We start from the raw sequence: 18,079 nt of genomic DNA on the forward strand, positions 1-18,079 counted from the left end.
GTCTATCCCCGACAGAATTTGTTTGCCCTGCGTCAGGAGCGCGCACTGAGCTGTTTTAGTTCAGAAACACTTCTTATGGTGACTTAGTACTAGAGATGGACCGATCCGATATTACGTATTGGTATCGGTCCGATACTGAGGTGAAAAGGAAGCGATTTGTCCCGTACTTCAGCTTCAGCAAATAGACACAAAGCTGGAGTTATTCTGTGTTTTTGCTGCGCAGTTGCATCTACTTCTCCCCCCCCCCTTTCCTGTTATTACTTCAAACATGAAACTGATCAATGATCGGCTTTTCTGCCGCTAGTCCCGTCTTTCTTGTTTGTTTATCGCCCACTTTGCACTAGAAAGAGGAGACCAGCGGATAAACAACAGGAAATGTCAGGAAATAGGTGTAACAACTGCATTATGTTGTTGTTATTTGCCATTGAGAAACATTTTTTTATGCCTTTACTGTCATGTTATGCTGGAGCAAACACAGCTTCTCATATTCTGCTTTTCACTCTTGTTCTCTCTCTCCCTCTCTCTCTCTGTCTCTCTCTCTCAAAACATGACAGTCAACAGTAAAATTCTTAAAGGTAATGTATTAACACAGTGATCAAAAAATAAAAGATAAAACAGTCCAGTGTCCTATTTGTGTACAAAGTAAAAACACACAGTCCAAGGCCAGAGCCAGCTATGCCACAAAGCCAGTTGCACTCCACACGTTGTTCACTTCCACAGGGGTAGCAGTTGTCCTCTGAGACCCACCACCCCGTAAGTAGATAGCCAGTGATCACTGGCCTCTGCAGCTCAGCTGTCTTTAGGCTGTGGCATATTACAGGCCCTGGTCTGCACAGAGAGACAAAATAACACGGTTCACTATATAATTCACAGCGCACAACCCACCCATCCCAAACATATCAGGTCATCCGAGGTTTCATCACATTACATACCTGCACAGAGAGACAAAATAACACAGCAGTGTTTGTAGTGTGGGCTATAAGTAGACTAGCGTATGAGTGCAGTCAATTACACCTCCCTCCAATTCGTCCAACCCCATTACAGCCATTTGGCTCACTGCAAATGTGACACACACAATCACTCTCAACCCAGTGCAACTTCACACAATAGGAGGACATGACATGAAAGAAACTGTTAGCCCGACACCGACTGAACCGTGGTGGTTTGAGGCCTTTGGGGACCGATCTGAGGTTCAAGAACGACAGCTCCTCTTCGCTTCTTAGCTCCACACTGGCACTCATAGTCCAACTATGAGTCCAACTATGAGCAGCTGCAGCAGGGAGCAGGAGGAACAGGTGCATTCGAGTTGAACTCTTTCACAGATGAATTACATATTTGTGGAAGGCTGCTCACAGAATGGAGTCTCACTGAGCCTCGATGTACCAGGTCCAGGGAGAGGTGGAGGTAGTCCTCCCGCCCAAAGAACTGCACACCACATCTGCCGAATCACATCATTTCAGAGGTTACAGACTCACAGTGAAGAAATATCACCAGCATCATGAAAACACTTAAAGTTTACTTTGTTCCTACCTGTTGCAGCTCTTTGTGCTCAATATCTTGAAGCCATTGTGAGCTCTAACTGGACAGATGGAAGGTTTGTCCAAGGCAGCTGCTTCTGCCAGCAGCTTAGAGAACTCACACTGGAGCACGTCCAGAGCACAGACGAGGAACTCGTGGGCATCCTGCACACAGACACACACAGAACAAAACACAGGTCCAGGTGCAAATGTACAAACTAAAGCAGAGATGAGTGTGCTGCGTAGTGCAAAAAGACAGCTGCTTACTTTCTGATCGTCATCGTCAAACTCTGGATGAGACGCAGCAACCGTGTCTTTAAAGGCAGCTGGACGGAGCTTTTGTGCCAGCTGTCGTTTCTGAAGCGGCTCAATTTGATGTCCACAAACAGCCTGCAAACAGCAGAAGTGAAGAAGACACAAAGTTAGTTTTATAATAAAGGACAAAGTCCATCATTAAATATGTCACCGTTTACATCGCACTGTTATGGAATAATAAGACAAACATTTAAATTAAATAACAATTTAAAATCAAATTACACTGAAAATGTAGTTTATATTTGATATTATTTTAACATTTAGTTCACACACATTTAAAGTGCAAAAAACAAACAAACAAAAAAACTAGGTTTCACTTGTCGCTTTGTATTTTTAACATTAATCTGAAAATAATGAAGGGACACGTCCTACAGTCACAGTTTTATACATTTATTTACACAGGAAAGAATCAATCTGCAGTTTACTTTGCGTTTAGTTTTATGAATATGAAATAATGTTTATTAAATATGTGTAATTTATATGTTTTACAAGTTTACAATACCATTGACTAGAAAAAAAACTGTATGGTTGTACAAATGTAGAACTAAATGGTCGGGACTTTGGCGTTCTTTGGATCTTTGGAAGATGTCGTCCGAGTCAACTACAAATAAAAGCGGTTTAATCTCTGAGTGCATCATTGACCAGGGTTTGGAAAGTGAGCTTCTTAAACAAAACAAGAAAGAGTCACAGTGCAAAATTCCTTCTTAAATCTTTAGTTTTACTTTATGTTCTGGGGTTTTTTTCTTTTTCTTTTATAAGAGTGATGGCATCGATGGGTTTGTCCAGAATATATACAACTCATGACTCAATGTGGACTAAACATTGTCTTACACCAAAGTCCAGCCAGGCAGCCAAACACGGTTCCAGGTCAGGCCCTTCACTCCTACCTTAAAATTTATAATTCATGGCTCACCACCATAAACAGAATTATTAAAGTGTAATTTCTCTTTTCACCTCATGGTGGCAACACCATCTGATCTATGTTGCAACCAATGAGTGTATAAACGTTTTATACACTCACACATTACACACAATAGTAAGTCATGTTTAAAATGAACCTGACATAATGATATTCAGCAGCTTCACTGAACTTTTTATAAGAGAGCTCTGATGTAAATACAAATCAATACAAATCATGGAAATTTTGTGTTTAACTAGTTGACAGTTATTAATGGATTATATGGTAAAAAAACATTTTAATGTGAATAAAAACTTAATAAAACTGTTATCATTACCCCTATATCTTGAACATTGTGAAATTTACACAAAAGTAGAACAGCTGTAATTGACTTTTTACTCAATATCAAACACTGAGCCATGCTTGGGCCATGCTACCATGCTACCACTGAGCCATGCTACCATTTACATCACACATCAACATATCCTGACACCTTCACTGATTAATTTGCTCCAAGTAATTAGCGGTTGGCTTCATGCTAACGTTACATAAGAAATCCCCTAGACAGGCTAACGTGTTAGCATCGCAGCCGTTTTTCACACAAAACTCTGAACTCTTACACAAAATTATTGCGGGAAAGCTTAAAACAAAGGATAGCAACTACTTACAGGCATGTGCTTGCTTAGGCTCAGCAAGAAAAAATGACCAAAAAGTGGAAAAGACAACAGTTTATTGCGTATATTGCTCAGTCCTCTGTAATGTCCATATTATTGTTAAGATATACTACTTATTATCTGAAAAATATTAAATGAATATTAAATTAAAAATCTAAAATTTGAATTATTACAAAACTGGACTATGGACTGGTGGCATATTTAACAAACTTGGTGCTGGCTCTAACACTGGATTGACTTCTGCTTCATTTCTATATGCTGTTCCAGTGTCCTAAAAACAGAGTTTTTTTTCTGCCACCTGCTGCCATGGATCTTGATAAAGCTTAAATATGTGGAATGTTCTTGGACTGTTTAAAGTCATAGGGATGGGCCTCAGTTCCTGTAAAGTAGATCATATCACACCTGTGAAATGAAAGTGAAAGAGCAGCTCACAGACCAGAGGGAAATTACACCAGGACAACATTAAGTATGTAGCGTGTGATTCCCTTGTGTTTTCAGTCTACACCTGTACAGTGAAACAGCTCTTTGTCCTTTCAGCAGACAGGTAAGATCAGCAAAACTACACCATATGATGGTTTATACTTAAGAGATTTTCTATAATATATTAATAACATAACAAGAGGAAACATAGATTTGATTCTTTATTTGTTCATTTCTTTTATTTTCTTTCATTTTCTCTCAAGCTCAAAAGCTGTTTTTATTTCCACAGTGATGGCAGCAGCAGCGTTCAGAAGCAGAGGACTGGCTGGTGTCAGAAACAGCAACATTTTAATCCTCATCTTTCTGCTGTCCCTGGTTTATGTCACAAATTCACTGACAAAAGTAAGAACAAAGTCACTGCTGAATTAATTGTTGCTGAAGGTACTTATTTGCAAATGTAAAACTACAGACACTATGTAAGTCATTATAAGCAAATCACAGTTTGAACTGATGCATCCTGTTTTTGCAAATTTCAAAAAATTCAGAAGCGTTTCTTAGATCAACTTAGGAAATCAGAAAAAGCAAAAGCAGCCGGACGGAAGTTCGTTTGGTTAGTTTCATGTCTATTGCATGTTATCAGTCAAATTTGGTGATGCAGGAAACAACAACTGCGTATCAGTGCATTTGCAGTGATGTGATACAGTGCACACTAAGAGAACTGTGACTCGGTCTGACTGTAGAGGTAAATTAGACTTTTTCTAAAAATAAATGTTGTTTTCTTCTTCAGGCAGAATACAAGAAGAAACAAGCAAGTGAACTTGATGAAAAACTACAGTTTCTTCAATCTTTGGAAGAACTAATAAAGACATCATCATTTTTTGATGATTTTCCTGCAATGATGGACGTAGTAAATAGTTTCAGACGCTTTATTGTGAGAACCAGCATCACAATAGGCGGAGAGGAAGAAGAAAAATGGTGAAAATGGGGAAACAAAAGTGGAAAACATGAAAATCATCCTAAAAGTCAATGGAATAAACTTTAAAACTTACTGTATAATGTCTTTAAAATAAATAATAATATGAAACAAATAATAAGAATAAGAATTATTAAATATGAATGGACTGAGTGGTTTTCTGTAAGAGAAATGACAGCCATATGTTATCTATGTGTTCTCTTGTATTTGTGTCTTGGATCGTCTGTTATTTTCCCCCTTCTATTTAACTTCGAATTCTGAACAACAACAATGAGGGCTAGCCCTAAATAATTGTCCTAGTTGAAATAAATTATATCATACTAATTGCTCTGTGTGTACTTTTTTTTTTTACTCTTTCCTCATCTTCTATCATTCGAATGCATATAGCAGACATGCTTTATAAAAGCATACTATATACTATTTTCTTTCTTCCCTTAAATTGAAAGAATTAGATGTAACTAGTATAGCAAGTTGAGAGTTACTGAGTCGTACTGTGCCAAAAGAAAACAAATATAAGTAGGCACCACACAGTTCTCCCTGTCTGCTTACAGAAACATGATACTAACAAGATAATAATCATTGAAACATTCCATAACTTGTCAGATCTGCTTTTTCTATGTATTATTGCTATAACTGTGCAATTGTTTTTATGTGTATCATACTTGGTATTTGTTATGTACTACCGATTAACCCATATATTCATGCATACAAAGATGTTGGTTTCAAATGGTGATTTGATGAAGGTCTGTTATGTGCATCAAACCCATTTGTCTAAAAGTAACAGTGGAAAATGACCAGCTGATAAAGACATTTTTGCAGATCTGCACTCCCCTGTTTAGTTGCTAAAATACATGAATTCACAATTTTAAACTGACTGAACTAGTTATCATTTCACCAGAGAACAGACTCAGTTATCAGTACTGACACCTCTATTACAAAAAGTGCCATCAGAATATATTCATTATAGCTTTTTATCTGCTTGGATTTTAATTGTAATTTTTAATTAAAGGAAATGGCTCAAATAGGTAATATAATCCAAACTTTACTGGCACTTATTAAACACTCAAGGGAAGAGCTTGAAGTAGAAAAACGTGTTTTGTCATGTTATGTCCTAACAATAAATGATGGGCTTCTATTCCTATAAAGCAGACTAGACAAAAACAAAAGACAAAAACAAAAGTGAAAGGGCTGCTCACACGTGTGAGAGGTGGGCTGAGTTAAGTCACATTGCATACAAAGCATTTGCAGCATGTTATCTCATTATGTTTTCAGTCTTCGCCTGTACGGTACAGCAGCTCTTCCTAAATTCACACAGCAGGTAAGAAGACATATATATATATGTATATATATATATATATAGATAGATAGATAGATAGATAGATAGATAGATAGATAGATAGATAGATAGATAGATAGATAGATAGATATACGTATATATGTAATAAAAAATTTTTTAATTAGCACAATTGTTCCTTATTTACTCCAAATTTCTCTGTTTTCTCAACTTTTTCTCAAGTTGAGCACTTGTTCCACTTTTACAAGCGATGGCAGCAGCAGATTTTTCCAGAACCCGGGGACCAGCCAGTGCCAGAGGCTTATTTCTCATCTTCTCTCTGCTGTGTCTCGTTTCAGTCGCAAGTTCCCTGTATCCTCAGGGCCAACTGGTGATCTCATTCTTTCTGATTTCCCTTTTATGATACAACAATTACACACTTCTGTGTACATGTACAATTACAAGCTCATTAACTGCTGTTATTTTTTTCTTTATTTGAAATGGACTATAGATGCTTGAGCAGATGAAAACAGCGATAAAAGACGCAGAAAGTTGGAAGGTGGGTCACTCAGGCTCCAAATTAGTTTGTAAAATCTGCTGTGTGTATTTACTTAATGAGTGCATTTTACATTGAACTGTCTATAGTGATATACTGAAAGTATAGTAACTGCAGTGTACAGGATGCAGAATAATCTAGTAAATTTAAATGTGCTACTTTTTCCCCATCAGGCAGAAGACACATATAGACAGGAAACAATCACAAAACTGTTTGATCTCTCAAGTTCACTGAATGACAAGGAGCAACTGGTAAATGCTAATGTTTCCTTAACCTTTGTGGTTTTCAGTGTATTCTTCAACCGGCTGTCACACTCACTATGCTCTCCTTCTTTCTGGGAAATTTTCAGAAACTATTCAAGGAAACCCTGCAGAAAGCAATACAAGAAGAACAAAGGCTAAAGGTGAGTTAGTCAGTCTCCAAGTTACTCACATTTTGGCTGAGAAAGTGTTTAATTCTAACAAAAGACTCCAATAACATCAGCATACCTTTAGTGATCGGATAATTAGTGATTTGATTTAGTGATTCTGCTAAAACTTTTATTTTTCTCATTCAGGCAAAATATATGTACAGAATAGCAACATCAGGTTTTGAGGAAATGTATGACCAAAGCACTCGTCAGCTGGAAATGGTGAAGAGATTATTGCCTGATAGCCCAATCGTTAACATCTGTTCGCACATGTTGAAGAATGTGAGAACTTTCCTATACAAGAAGATGAGTTTGCTGCAAAAATAGAGAACATTAAATTAATTTGGCACAATGTTGTAGTAAACAGAGAATGTCTTTTGCTTTCCTGATATTGATAAGTGATTCATTACTGTTAATCAATTATATGTTTAAACATTATACATTTGTATGTTATCTAAATAAATGTATCATGTGAAAAAATGTTCTTGAGTTTTCTTTGTCAAACCCTAAAGTAAAAACAAGAAATCAGAGCTGATGCTGCTTGTAGAAACTGTACCATCCTGCCCACTTACAACAGAGATGATGGCAGTCATAATGTTTTTTCTAAGTATTTGGATAATTAATGTATTTCTTCAGTTTATTTTTATCTATTTATTTACTCACTTCCCTGCTATTTTACCTTTGTACAGCCCCACAGTGTCATTTTGTTACACTGTTTTAAATCAAACAGATACGATTCAAGGAAACTTCTCCACCGTGTCATCATTTTCTTTGTGTACAACAAAATCTAACTTTTCAGTTTCATTTGTACATTTAATTAAAAAGTAGCATTAACTTTACATTTTCTTTTACTTCAGAGTTAAGTTTTAGTTTTAAACATATAAAGTGCAACTTTAAGAAGTTGTTGGATTTGTAAGCTGGGGTCTTATTCAGATACACAAACTCACATATGAGAGCTGAGTGTTAGACCTTCGTCATTGACCCAGAGTTTTGAGTTTACATTATTATTGAACTTTGATTTTGAGATTATTTATCATTTCTAGTCTTTTGGTTTCTTTGTCAGAGTTCTGCCTTCTGGTTTCTGTTCTGTGTAGTTGCTCTTTTCCCGTCTGCTGTGTCCCCGTGTCAAGTCCACGTCTCCATGTTATGTTTCCTGTTTTACTTTGAAACTCCATGTCTCATGTTAATGTATCTGGTTTTGCTTCCCTTGTCTCGTTAGCCCTGATTTGTCCCAGCTGTGTTTCCCTCCTGTTTCCCATTCCCTGATTGCTCCCTCTGTGTATTTAGGCCCTGAGTTCTCCTTTGTTTGTGTTGTGATCTCCATCTTCTTGCCAGTTTAGTTTCTGTATTCCCAGTTTAGCCAGTTTTCTGTTTTTGTTAATTAGTACTTTTGGGTCCTCCTTACCACCACTCCAGCCTGCACACAGCCCACACATGACACTGAGTCTGCTTTCTCCTTCTAGTGTGTAAAATAACTTCTTTTGCATTTCAATAATTTTAAAACTGGTTAGCACTTCTGTCTAAACATTACAGCTAAATTTGAATATAAAGGTAGATGCACTAACTGGATGAGTTTTGATATAATATTACTGTCAGGCTTAGGAGAGACTCAGAGGCAGACCGTCTCTAAAGTTTCACAATTTATTTACACACAGACACCAGGTGCAGGTAAGTTGCGTGGGCACACAAGTAACTCGTGGAAAAGCTCAGACTTGCAATGACACTGACGAGTGTTACACAATAATCCAGCGAAGAAGCGTTCTCGGCAGCCGCCTTGAGAAGTGAGCGTGGTGATGAGACGATTGCTTGCAGGTGTCTGAACCAGGGGCTGGAGTCGTCATGACAGAGTCAGCTGAGAAAGCACAGGGTCATGACAATTACATTGTTTCTGATGCTGTCCACATGTTATATCATGTTTGTCAAACTCAATGCTGACATTACTGCTCTGTTCTAATCAGCTTCTTGCTCAACTTCTCTGAGGCAACCAGCCTTCACTCTGGGAACTTTAAATCTCTCTGTGTTATTCTGCCTTTTAGACTCCCATTTATGTAACCCACCCCCTCCCCAACTTCACCACACGCTGGTCCAAACCTCCAAACCTTTATCTGGGGGTTCCTGTCCAAATTCTTATCACTGTTGAGATTCCATTACGCTGTGATGGGGTTTAACTAGACGAAGCCAAGGTCTTATAATTTCTTGTTAGTGGTCATGATTGACCTCATGTAGTAGTTTCTCCTCACCAGCATAAAGAAACTTTCTTTGACAACAGTAATCAGATTGAACAGTGCTTATAACAATCATAAAGTCAAAGAAACCCAGTAAAGATGTAAGAAGGAGAATTTTAGATTTACAAAAGTTGGGTAAGTCTCTTGAACCCATTTCCAAACATCTGCAGATTCAGAGAGCATCAGTTCAAACAACTATATGTAAGTAGAAGTTATTTGAATATGTCACCACCAGAATTATATGTTAGAATTGGATGTTTAAATTTATATTTGCCCAAATTTACTGTGTCTGAAGTCACATGACTTCCAGCTACTTTACACGAACATGTAAAGAATCACTTTATTTCTTTCATGCTTCACCAACAGATTGAATATTTGTTTATTTTCACATTTAAGTAGGAAAATGAATCCTGGATGTACTCCCGAAACAACCTCAAATCTGACACATAATTTTCATATTTTACAGATTTACAGACTGATCATCTTCTACCGTTGCTCCATTAAACGCATGGTGACATCCTGCAACTCTGTGTGGTTCTCCAGCTGCAGCATGGCACACAAAAAGCCACATCAAAGGGTCATTAATATGGCTCAAAAAATCATCAGACATCCTCTTCCCTCCGTGAAGGACCTGTACAGCACTAGCTGTCTCAAGATAGCTACAAGATTTCTCACACCCAGGACACCGAGTGGTTAAGCTGCTGCACTCTGACAGGAGATTCAGGCTGCTGAGGTCGCGGACAAACAAACTCAAGTACAGATTTTACAACAAGAGCAATAGCCCTCATCAATACTAACAGTTGACCTGATTGGCTACCTCCTTGGACTTTCTGGGGCAATATTGTGCATTGTTTCATTTATTAAGCCAATACCTTTTTTGCTCATAGCTTTCTTGGGAATTTTTAAAAATCCACTTTACTGCGTTGTGTTGTGTTTAGTTTAGTTGTGCTTAGTGCCAATTTTGTTGTACAATTGTACGAAATATGATTGTGCGATGACAATAAAGAGTTATCCTTCCTTATATCTGATACTCTCCCTGTGGAAAGCAGTTGTCTCCGATTCTCAATGCAAAGGCCCATTAGTATTGGTGAGTATTCAAACTGTATTTATTGTAGCTGTTTGTCCCTAAAACAATTTGAAGTATTTGCACCAATCATTTTAAGACAGATCTTTTAATGAGATCAAAACATGCTGTAATGTCTGCAGTCCGAACGTCTGAACATACACTCACAGATACAAATGTTAAACCACTGACGTGTCAGTTTATACTGAAATAGAAGTTGTCTGTATTAGACCAATTTTTAATTTATAACATTTTTAACTAGGTGTTTGAGGCCTTTTCACAGTGATGAATAGAGATGGGTATTGATATTTCGATTCTGTTTAAAGATTCGATTCTTTATCGATTCTTTTTAAAAAAGGAGAACACAAAAGTCGATTAGCTTAGAACTTTGTTTTATATCTTCTCTTTGAACAAGATAGAAATTCAGTAGTAACATGGCCTTACAAACCCAGCAGTGAGATCTTAAGAGATCCACAGCCTTCGGCTCTTCAATGGGGTGTCACAGGGTCCCCAGGAAAAAAAATTGTAAATGTAAAATAATAAAATAAATATTCTTCTGTAGCAATAACAAAGTATAACATAAATTATTCTGTAGCAATTACACAAGAATATCTAGTAATGTCCCTGCCTACAATTAAACACATTCACTTACCGAAAATCGGGGGCATCTGCTGTGGCAAATGGGTGCAAGCCTTTTACCACAAACGTAGTCACTGCTCGGTGACATTCGTCTATCCTGGCCTGAAAGGAGACGCTACCGGTAGACTGCAGCGAGAACTGCCAGCATGACATTATTGCACAGTAATGGCAGGTTTTGTAATAAGGCAGATCGCGCTAACATAATATGCACTGTTAGTTGATTTATTTACCTGCCGCATTAACGGGAGAGGATGTGGAAACGTTACCGCTGCTGCTGGGTTGAGATTCACGAGTCCGGAGCGGAATTAAAAACACGACATTCATTTAAGGTCATCGCGTGTTTTGTGAGTAAATGCTTTTGCATAGTCGTAGTGTTTCCTAGTGATGGGACGTTCTGTATCGAGGCTTCGGAGCGTGTGTCGAGTAATGGAGGGGGCGTTTCCGCGAAGCGCGTATCGAGGCTTGCTTCATTTATGGGAGGAGCTGAAAATGATGACGTCCGAAGCCTCGCTGCCCGGCTGTACCACGTGACTGGTTCATGAAGTGGTTCGAACTTTGCCGCGAGATATGACAGCGATATAAACCCCTCAGACTTCATTCAAAAATGTGGGTGTTTGATGGAGAGTTGCGGTTAGAGAGAGTTTGGAGACAGTTTGGAAGTTTATGAGAGTGAGGAGAGAAAGTCAGGAGAGAATGGAGCCAGCTAAGAAGAGGAGGATGTCCTCCCCTGTGTGGGAACATTTTGATCTTATTCCTCCCAACAAGGTATGTAAATTTCTACAGAAGATGTATTGTCATGATACTGATGGTGCAATACAATTTATGTTGAGCTGTCTTGACTTTTGTACAAGGTGAAGTGTTTGCTATGTGCCAGGGAGCTGGGATATAACAGCAACACCTCATCCATGCTTAGGCACTACAGAGCTTTGCATGAGAATAAGGGGGACACCGATCGTGGAGCAAGACCAGGTGAGCCATCAAATGCAATGATAATATAGGATGCAGTAATGTTACTAAATGATATAACAATATTATACAACTGTTATAAGTTACGTGTGTGATATTTATATTTGTGCTTTATCTTTATTGTCTTTCCTCAGGAGAACAATCTCAAATAGATGAAGACCTGGTCAGCATGGTGATTGAGGACTCCCAGCCATTTAGCATTGTGGAGGACAAAGGATTCAAAAGATTTGTTAAATCATTAAATCCTAGCTATGTTCTCCCCACTAAAAAGGTCATAAAAGCAGTGAAAATTTAGTTTTTACAGAATAAAATGTGAACGGGCAGGAAAGCCTCAGTCTGTAGCTGTCCATACCTCAACGTTACAAAAGCACAACCACTGTCCACACCCCAACCACACCTCACCTCACAGTAAATGATCATTTCCATTTCAAGCATTTCCAAATAATCATTTCCCATACTGCCACTATAAATATACACAGTATACTGCCATCACTACAATATACATGTTTTACACACTCCTTTTGTTGTTGACATTTACAGGCTGTGTGCAAAATGCCACACTCTTCAAATTCATGCCAGCTATTATTTTTACGTCCAGTAGGTGTCCTGCTAGAGCAAATGAAGCTTCATGAAGCTTCGCGTTGGGGTGAACCAATTGGATGAAAAGCTTCAGTGCTTCATGGGGCTTCATCTGCCCATCACTAGTGTTTCCTCCCTTAAATGAAATATCTACTTTGCAAGTATTGCAAGTTGCCCTGCTGTCATCCGTTCTCGTAAAGTATAACCAAACTTTTGAGCGTTTGAGCCGCCATTTTTCCTGCCAGGTAAATGACGCTCCGCAACGTGGTGACGTCATTCGGGGCGACTGGAATCGATAAGGGAATCGTTTGCAAAAATGGCAAACAATTCCAAGGAATTGAAACAGTGGGAACTGGTTCTCAGCAAGAACCGGTTTTCGATACCCATCACTAGTGATGAAACAGAAAATGAAGGAATTATGTGCGTGACTATGACAATACAAGCTATCTGTTACAGGATGGCAGACAGCTAGTATGAACCCATCAACCCACATGCAAATTCTGAATATTTCTGCAAGTTTCTGTTTCGTTTTGTTCACTGTGGAATGTCTTTCAAGGTCACAGTAGTTCCTGTAAATGAAGTTGATATTTTCATGTAATGCACAACAGCAGAACGTGACTTTTTGGAATTGAAATGAAAGAAGTACTTTGACACACCCACAGCTGAGCCATGTCATAGAGGAGGGGCCACTCTGTGTGTGAGTTTGTGTGTCAGTCCTTCCTGTCAGCATTCATCAGTTCGTTTTTCACTGGCAGGTAAGAACAGCAACATTGTAGCATTAAGAAATATTGCAGGCAGATTTTCATGCAACATCTCTACTTAAACTTAGAAAGTTCTCTTTGTACATTTCTTTGGAAATCTTTATTTCTTTAAAACTTTATTGATACTTTTTAATGTGTTTCAGAAACTTTGATGGCAGCAGCACAGTTGACCATGAGTGGTGTCACAACTGCCAAAGGCTTAGTTATGATTTTGACTCTGCTGTGTGTGCTCCATCTTTCAAGTGCACTGATAAACAAGGACGAACTGGTAAACTGGTTATTAATTTTCTTTTTTTGTTGTTGTTTTAATAGAGAATTTAATTTCTAATTAAACACTTTTACAGACCGATTAATGGTTAAGCTTTCCTCTTTACTTTTGAAATGCTCATTTTGTCAGTTACATGTTTCACGCGCGTGTTTGTTGACGTTCTTTCTGGTTTTGCAGGAGGAGCTGAAGGGAAACGTTGAAACATTACAAAAGGAAACAGCGAGAAGGAAGGTGAGTCTGTCAACGATGTTGTGGACATGGATATTGACAGACTGCTAACAGAAAAATATGTATTGCTATAACAACTAAAACCAAACATAATTTTCCATTATACAAGTCTTTTTGCACATAGTTACTTATTTTTGTATATTTTGTTACATTAATTTGGTTTATTTTTGTCTTCCAGGCTGAAAATAATTTAGACAGAGCCTATGTTCCAGTTATTCTTGATGATGTTAAACGTCTCATGGATCCTATGTTCGAACTTATAAAGTCAATGAAAATTTTTCCATCACTGCTTACACCAGTGTTGGATTTAATGGATGACCTAAAGACTTTCATTGGAGCCAGCAAGGAGTACATGAATAAGTACTTTGAGACAACAGCTGCAGAAATCAATGACAATGAAGAGAAACTACGCAGTGTGATGGCAACACTAACACAACTAGAAAATAATAAAGATGAACTGTAGCATGTTAGTCAGCGTCTGTCTCTGGTATTAAATGTTCTGTATGTGAAAAACTTCTCTTTCATACTGTGCTGCTTCTAAATCAAAGCTAACTGAACACTTGACTTGTAAACTCTGACAAGAATCGTTTTGTCACACTTTTTCATTGTGTTTGTTAAATCAGGTTTAATGCAAACACAAAACACTAAACTGAGATTTTTGTCTCTTTGGAAATCATATTAAATCTGACAGTTGTTAATGATAAAACTGGTATTACTGGTATTAAAACTGGTGTTTCTGCAAATTGTGACATTTGTAATTAAAGACAGAAGCAGTTGCTGATTGTTCTCTAGTGTGTGTGTGCGTTTGTGTGTGGATGCTTTATACTGGTGTTAAAAGGTGAGTTTAGTGCAGTGTTATACTCAATCACATTACAGACCACAAAAAAACACCACATCTTATTTGACTTGTAAATCCTGGAAAATCCTGGACATCCTGGAAAAGAAAACTAGCAAAATTCATAAACAAATATTTACTAATAAATTAAAATTTCATATGATCGTAATAATAATTGTTATAGTTCTATTAGCTGCTCTGTTATTACGGGGCGATTGTGGCTCAAGAGTTGGCAGTTTCTTTCTTGTAATCGGAAGGTTGCCGGTTCGAGCCCCGGCTCTGACAGTCTCGGTCATTGTGTCCTTGCGCAAGACACTTCACCCGTTGCCTACTGTTGGTGGTCAGAGGGCCTGTTGGCGCCAGTGTCCGGCAGCCTCGCCTCTGTCAGTGCGCCCCAGGGTGGCTGTGGCTACAATGTAGCTGCCATCACCAGTGTGTGAATGGGTGGATGACTAGTTTAAAGCACTTTGGGGACTAAGTAAAGCGCTATACAAATACAGGCCATTTGCCATTATAAATATATATGATGTAAAAATGATTAATATTTCTGCTACAAAAACTCATATAAGTAGACATAAAATATACAATAATGTACAAACATTATGTACTTCAACTAAGAGTCAACAAAACTTATTGTTAGTGAGCTGCTGAAACTGGTTGACTGTGTGTAAAGACTGCTGTAATTAACAGTTACTGCAATACTTCAGCTGAATTAAAGTAATATTCTGCACTTCAGATCTTGATTGTTTAGTTAACTGCAGTGAGGCAAAACTACAAAGATTTAAAAAAAAGTGTAATTCTGCATGACATGCTATAAAAACACTGTGTATATTATTTGCTCCCTTTCATATTATATAAATAATCAGTGACACTGACATTAGATGCATAATTTAACGTGCACAATACAATAGTACTATGTTTTGTACACATTCATGTTGTTATCTTTGTTTGTTTTAAAACATACTTGAAGAAGTTAGTGGAATAAGATTCAGATAAGAGTAGCGTGCAGATTTCTGTAGCGCAATCACTCAGTTCCTCCTAATTACTTTCACAAATATGATACCAAACAGATGGTTGCATCAAAGATGGGATCCAAAACTTGTCAGACCTGCTTTTTGTGCCATTCTCGTCAAAGATAACAGCAGGTTCAGGTGTTCTCACTGCTGGTCACTGGTCTGTGAACACACTGATGGACTTCATGCCATCCTCATAGAATACTTTTCATATAGTTTTGTCAGAGACATGAACATCAAACATGCTCACTAGTGGTACTTCTGTAAGCAGTGCTCCTCAGATTCATATCCCTGTAGTAACAATTAGGAGTTCCTATTTCTTTCCAACAGTGTGCTATAATTTACAATTCATTTATGATGGTTATTGGGAAGTCTTACTAAAGTGATATTAAGAAACCTTACAATATGATTTTTTGTGGTTTATTGAGTGCTGTCACTCACAAAAATAACCAGTGGGCCCCTATTCCTATAAAGTGATCCATAAAAAGACTTTAGTGAAAATGAAAGCTGAAAGAAAGTGAAAGGACAACAGAGTATAGAGAGCATTTCAAACACACCACCTCATCATGTTGTCATTCTTGATCAGTTCAGCACAACGGTTCTTCCTCTATAAACAAAACAGGTAAGATGAGTAAAGTATGATGGTTGCAAAGATTAAAAAGTGTGTGTGTGTGTGTGTGTGTGTGTGTGTGAGAGTTCCTTATTTATTTCCCTGACATGTTGTTGTTTAAACCTGATAGATTGTTTTAATTCTAACAGTGATGACAGAAGCACCAGAATAAGAGAGCGAGCTTGTGTCAGCTAGTTCTGTTCATCTTATCTCTCCTGTTCCTTATTTACATTACAAGCTGGACAGCTGGTGAATTCATCTTTGATAAAATCTCTTTATATAATAATAACAATAGGATTATTTGCACATACATGTAAACACTGCCAGTAATTAGGGGCTCATTAACTTTTGGAATTTTTCCTTATTTACGATGGGTTATATGAGCTTCTGTTGTTCTCTCAAGTTTTAGTTTACAACGTCTAATTACCAGAAATCAAATGTGCTGGCTGCTTCACTCCCTTTGATGAACAACATGGGTTCTTTTTCTCACTAAAGCAAAGATGCTGGCAGGTCAAAGCTTGGAGTGTCCCTTACACAGGAACAAATATCACTGTATAGAGAAGAGCTATCTATCACTTAATCTTAGTTCAATGAATTTAGAACTGATTAAGTATTTTTGCTGTATTTCCCTTTCTTTCCTGTTTGTTATTGAGATGTTCTTTGCAGATGTGCCTGTATTATTGGCTGCTTTGAATACTTCATTGAAAACCTAAAGACCTGAAAGTGAGGTCAGAAACATACTCTGATTACAAACATTGTTATACAATGAAACATTAAACTGGTGTCACACCAGGGAGAGTTTCCTTTGTATCAAATGGTTGGGGTGGCAGAATATCTGAAAAACACTTGATTGATCAAAGTGGGATTTTTGGACTGCCTCAGCCCAGGTGATGTAAACGGCAGCGAGACAGAGCGAGTGATCGAGTGATAGAGAGCGAACGAGTTTTGAGATGTTCGAGATTTGTGACGTTTAGCGTACAGTTGGTGTGTTAGTTAGTGTGTTGTGTAGTCGTTTTGTTTTGTGTATCAGTGAGGTTCAAGGTTCAAGGTGCAAGGTTCTTTATTTGGGGGGGGGGGGGGTATATAGGAAGAACATTATATATATAATATATACATTAGGTGAATGTGCAGTAGTAGCATGTATGCAGCGAGCAGGTGAATTCTGTACATTAAGTGAATTAAATAAGAATAGACAATCTGACTATTTTACAGAATAGAAAATATAAACATATTTAAAATTAAAGGAATTTGAAATGTACATTGTGCCGGTGGGTTTAGAGTGTCTGGAAGAGAGTCCTGTCTCAGTCACTTATGGATGATGTTGCCAGGATGGGATGGGTCCTTCAGTATCTGCGCTGCTCTAGTCCGGCATCTCCTGGTGTAGGTGTCCTGAAGCGGGGGGAGAGCAATCCTGCAGCAGCGTGAGGATGCAGTGTGAACACTGTCTCCAGGTGGAAAACAGAAGGAGTGATACACCTCCTGCTGTCAGGCCTGCAGGGTTTCTCCCTGTGATGTTCTTCTCTGTCTTGTGGTAGACAGTTTTTTTTCTTTTCTTTTTTTTTTTTTTACTGGCAGAAAAAATTTGTGGGGCGTCTTATTGTGACACATGATTGTTCTTTCACTTTAATTAAGCAGTATTTTTTAAATGGCTTTACCAAAAAGCGAACACCGGTGTATTGGCTGCATTTTTAGATGAATAGTTGCATATAATTTTATTATTTACAAAATGTTTACATAATTTTTTTTACAAATTTACAATTTATATTTGCATTTCAAGTTAGGAAAAATAATTTACTAAACATGTCTGTGGTTTTTACAGTAAAAAGAAAACATAAATATTACTAAGATTTAGTTAGA

At 37.8% G+C, this 18,079-nt stretch overlaps 4 protein-coding genes across 9 annotated transcripts; 3 read left to right on the forward strand and 1 right to left on the reverse strand.

Moving 5' to 3' along the window:
- Positions 1 to 642: 642 nt before the first annotated feature.
- LOC146580375 (uncharacterized) lies at positions 643 to 11,324 on the reverse strand. Of its 6 annotated transcripts, XR_014891261.1 has the most exons (6): positions 11,193 to 11,307; positions 10,976 to 11,064; positions 8,764 to 8,887; positions 1,785 to 1,907; positions 1,531 to 1,682; positions 643 to 1,438 (listed from the first exon to the last, which is right to left on the reverse strand). XR_014891261.1 is itself a non-coding variant. In XM_085267119.1 (5 exons), exons 2-5 carry the CDS (start codon positions 11,048 to 11,050, stop codon positions 1,261 to 1,263), a joined length of 528 nt encoding a protein of 175 aa, XP_085123245.1. In that variant the 5' UTR covers positions 11,051 to 11,100; positions 11,193 to 11,324; the 3' UTR covers positions 643 to 1,260. The 6 variants fall into 6 exon arrangements, 3 of the variants coding, with proteins under 3 accessions (XP_085123245.1, XP_085123243.1, XP_085123246.1); XR_014891260.1 differs by having other exon boundaries at positions 10,976 to 11,229; XM_085267119.1 differs by lacking the exon at positions 8,764 to 8,887 and having other exon boundaries at positions 10,976 to 11,100; positions 11,193 to 11,324.
- Positions 6,082 to 7,494, forward strand: LOC146580376 (uncharacterized). The gene is made up of 6 exons (XM_085267121.1): positions 6,082 to 6,115; positions 6,314 to 6,461; positions 6,582 to 6,629; positions 6,800 to 6,877; positions 6,976 to 7,029; positions 7,183 to 7,494. Exons 2-6 carry the CDS (start codon positions 6,342 to 6,344, stop codon positions 7,360 to 7,362), a joined length of 480 nt encoding a protein of 159 aa, XP_085123247.1. The 5' UTR covers positions 6,082 to 6,115; positions 6,314 to 6,341; the 3' UTR covers positions 7,363 to 7,494.
- On the forward strand, positions 11,301 to 12,223 carry LOC146580377 (uncharacterized). Its single transcript, XM_085268056.1, has 3 exons — positions 11,301 to 11,727; positions 11,814 to 11,931; positions 12,063 to 12,223. The coding sequence occupies exons 1-3, from the start codon at positions 11,626 to 11,628 to the stop codon at positions 12,221 to 12,223; spliced, it is 381 nt and encodes a 126-aa protein (XP_085124182.1). The 5' UTR covers positions 11,301 to 11,625.
- Positions 12,224 to 12,856: 633 nt separating this feature from the next.
- Positions 12,857 to 14,447, forward strand: LOC146580378 (uncharacterized). Its single transcript, XM_085269592.1, has 4 exons — positions 12,857 to 13,262; positions 13,412 to 13,536; positions 13,714 to 13,767; positions 13,943 to 14,447. The coding sequence occupies exons 2-4, from the start codon at positions 13,420 to 13,422 to the stop codon at positions 14,225 to 14,227; spliced, it is 456 nt and encodes a 151-aa protein (XP_085125718.1). The 5' UTR covers positions 12,857 to 13,262; positions 13,412 to 13,419; the 3' UTR covers positions 14,228 to 14,447.
- Positions 14,448 to 18,079: the final 3,632 nt, after the last annotated feature.

Source organism: Mchenga conophoros, linkage group LG3, assembly GCF_057382185.1.
Source record: "Mchenga conophoros isolate Kocher_MC1m ecotype Shallow Benthic linkage group LG3, M_conophoros_male_GT1.1, whole genome shotgun sequence".
NCBI lineage: Eukaryota > Metazoa > Chordata > Actinopteri > Cichliformes > Cichlidae > Mchenga > Mchenga conophoros.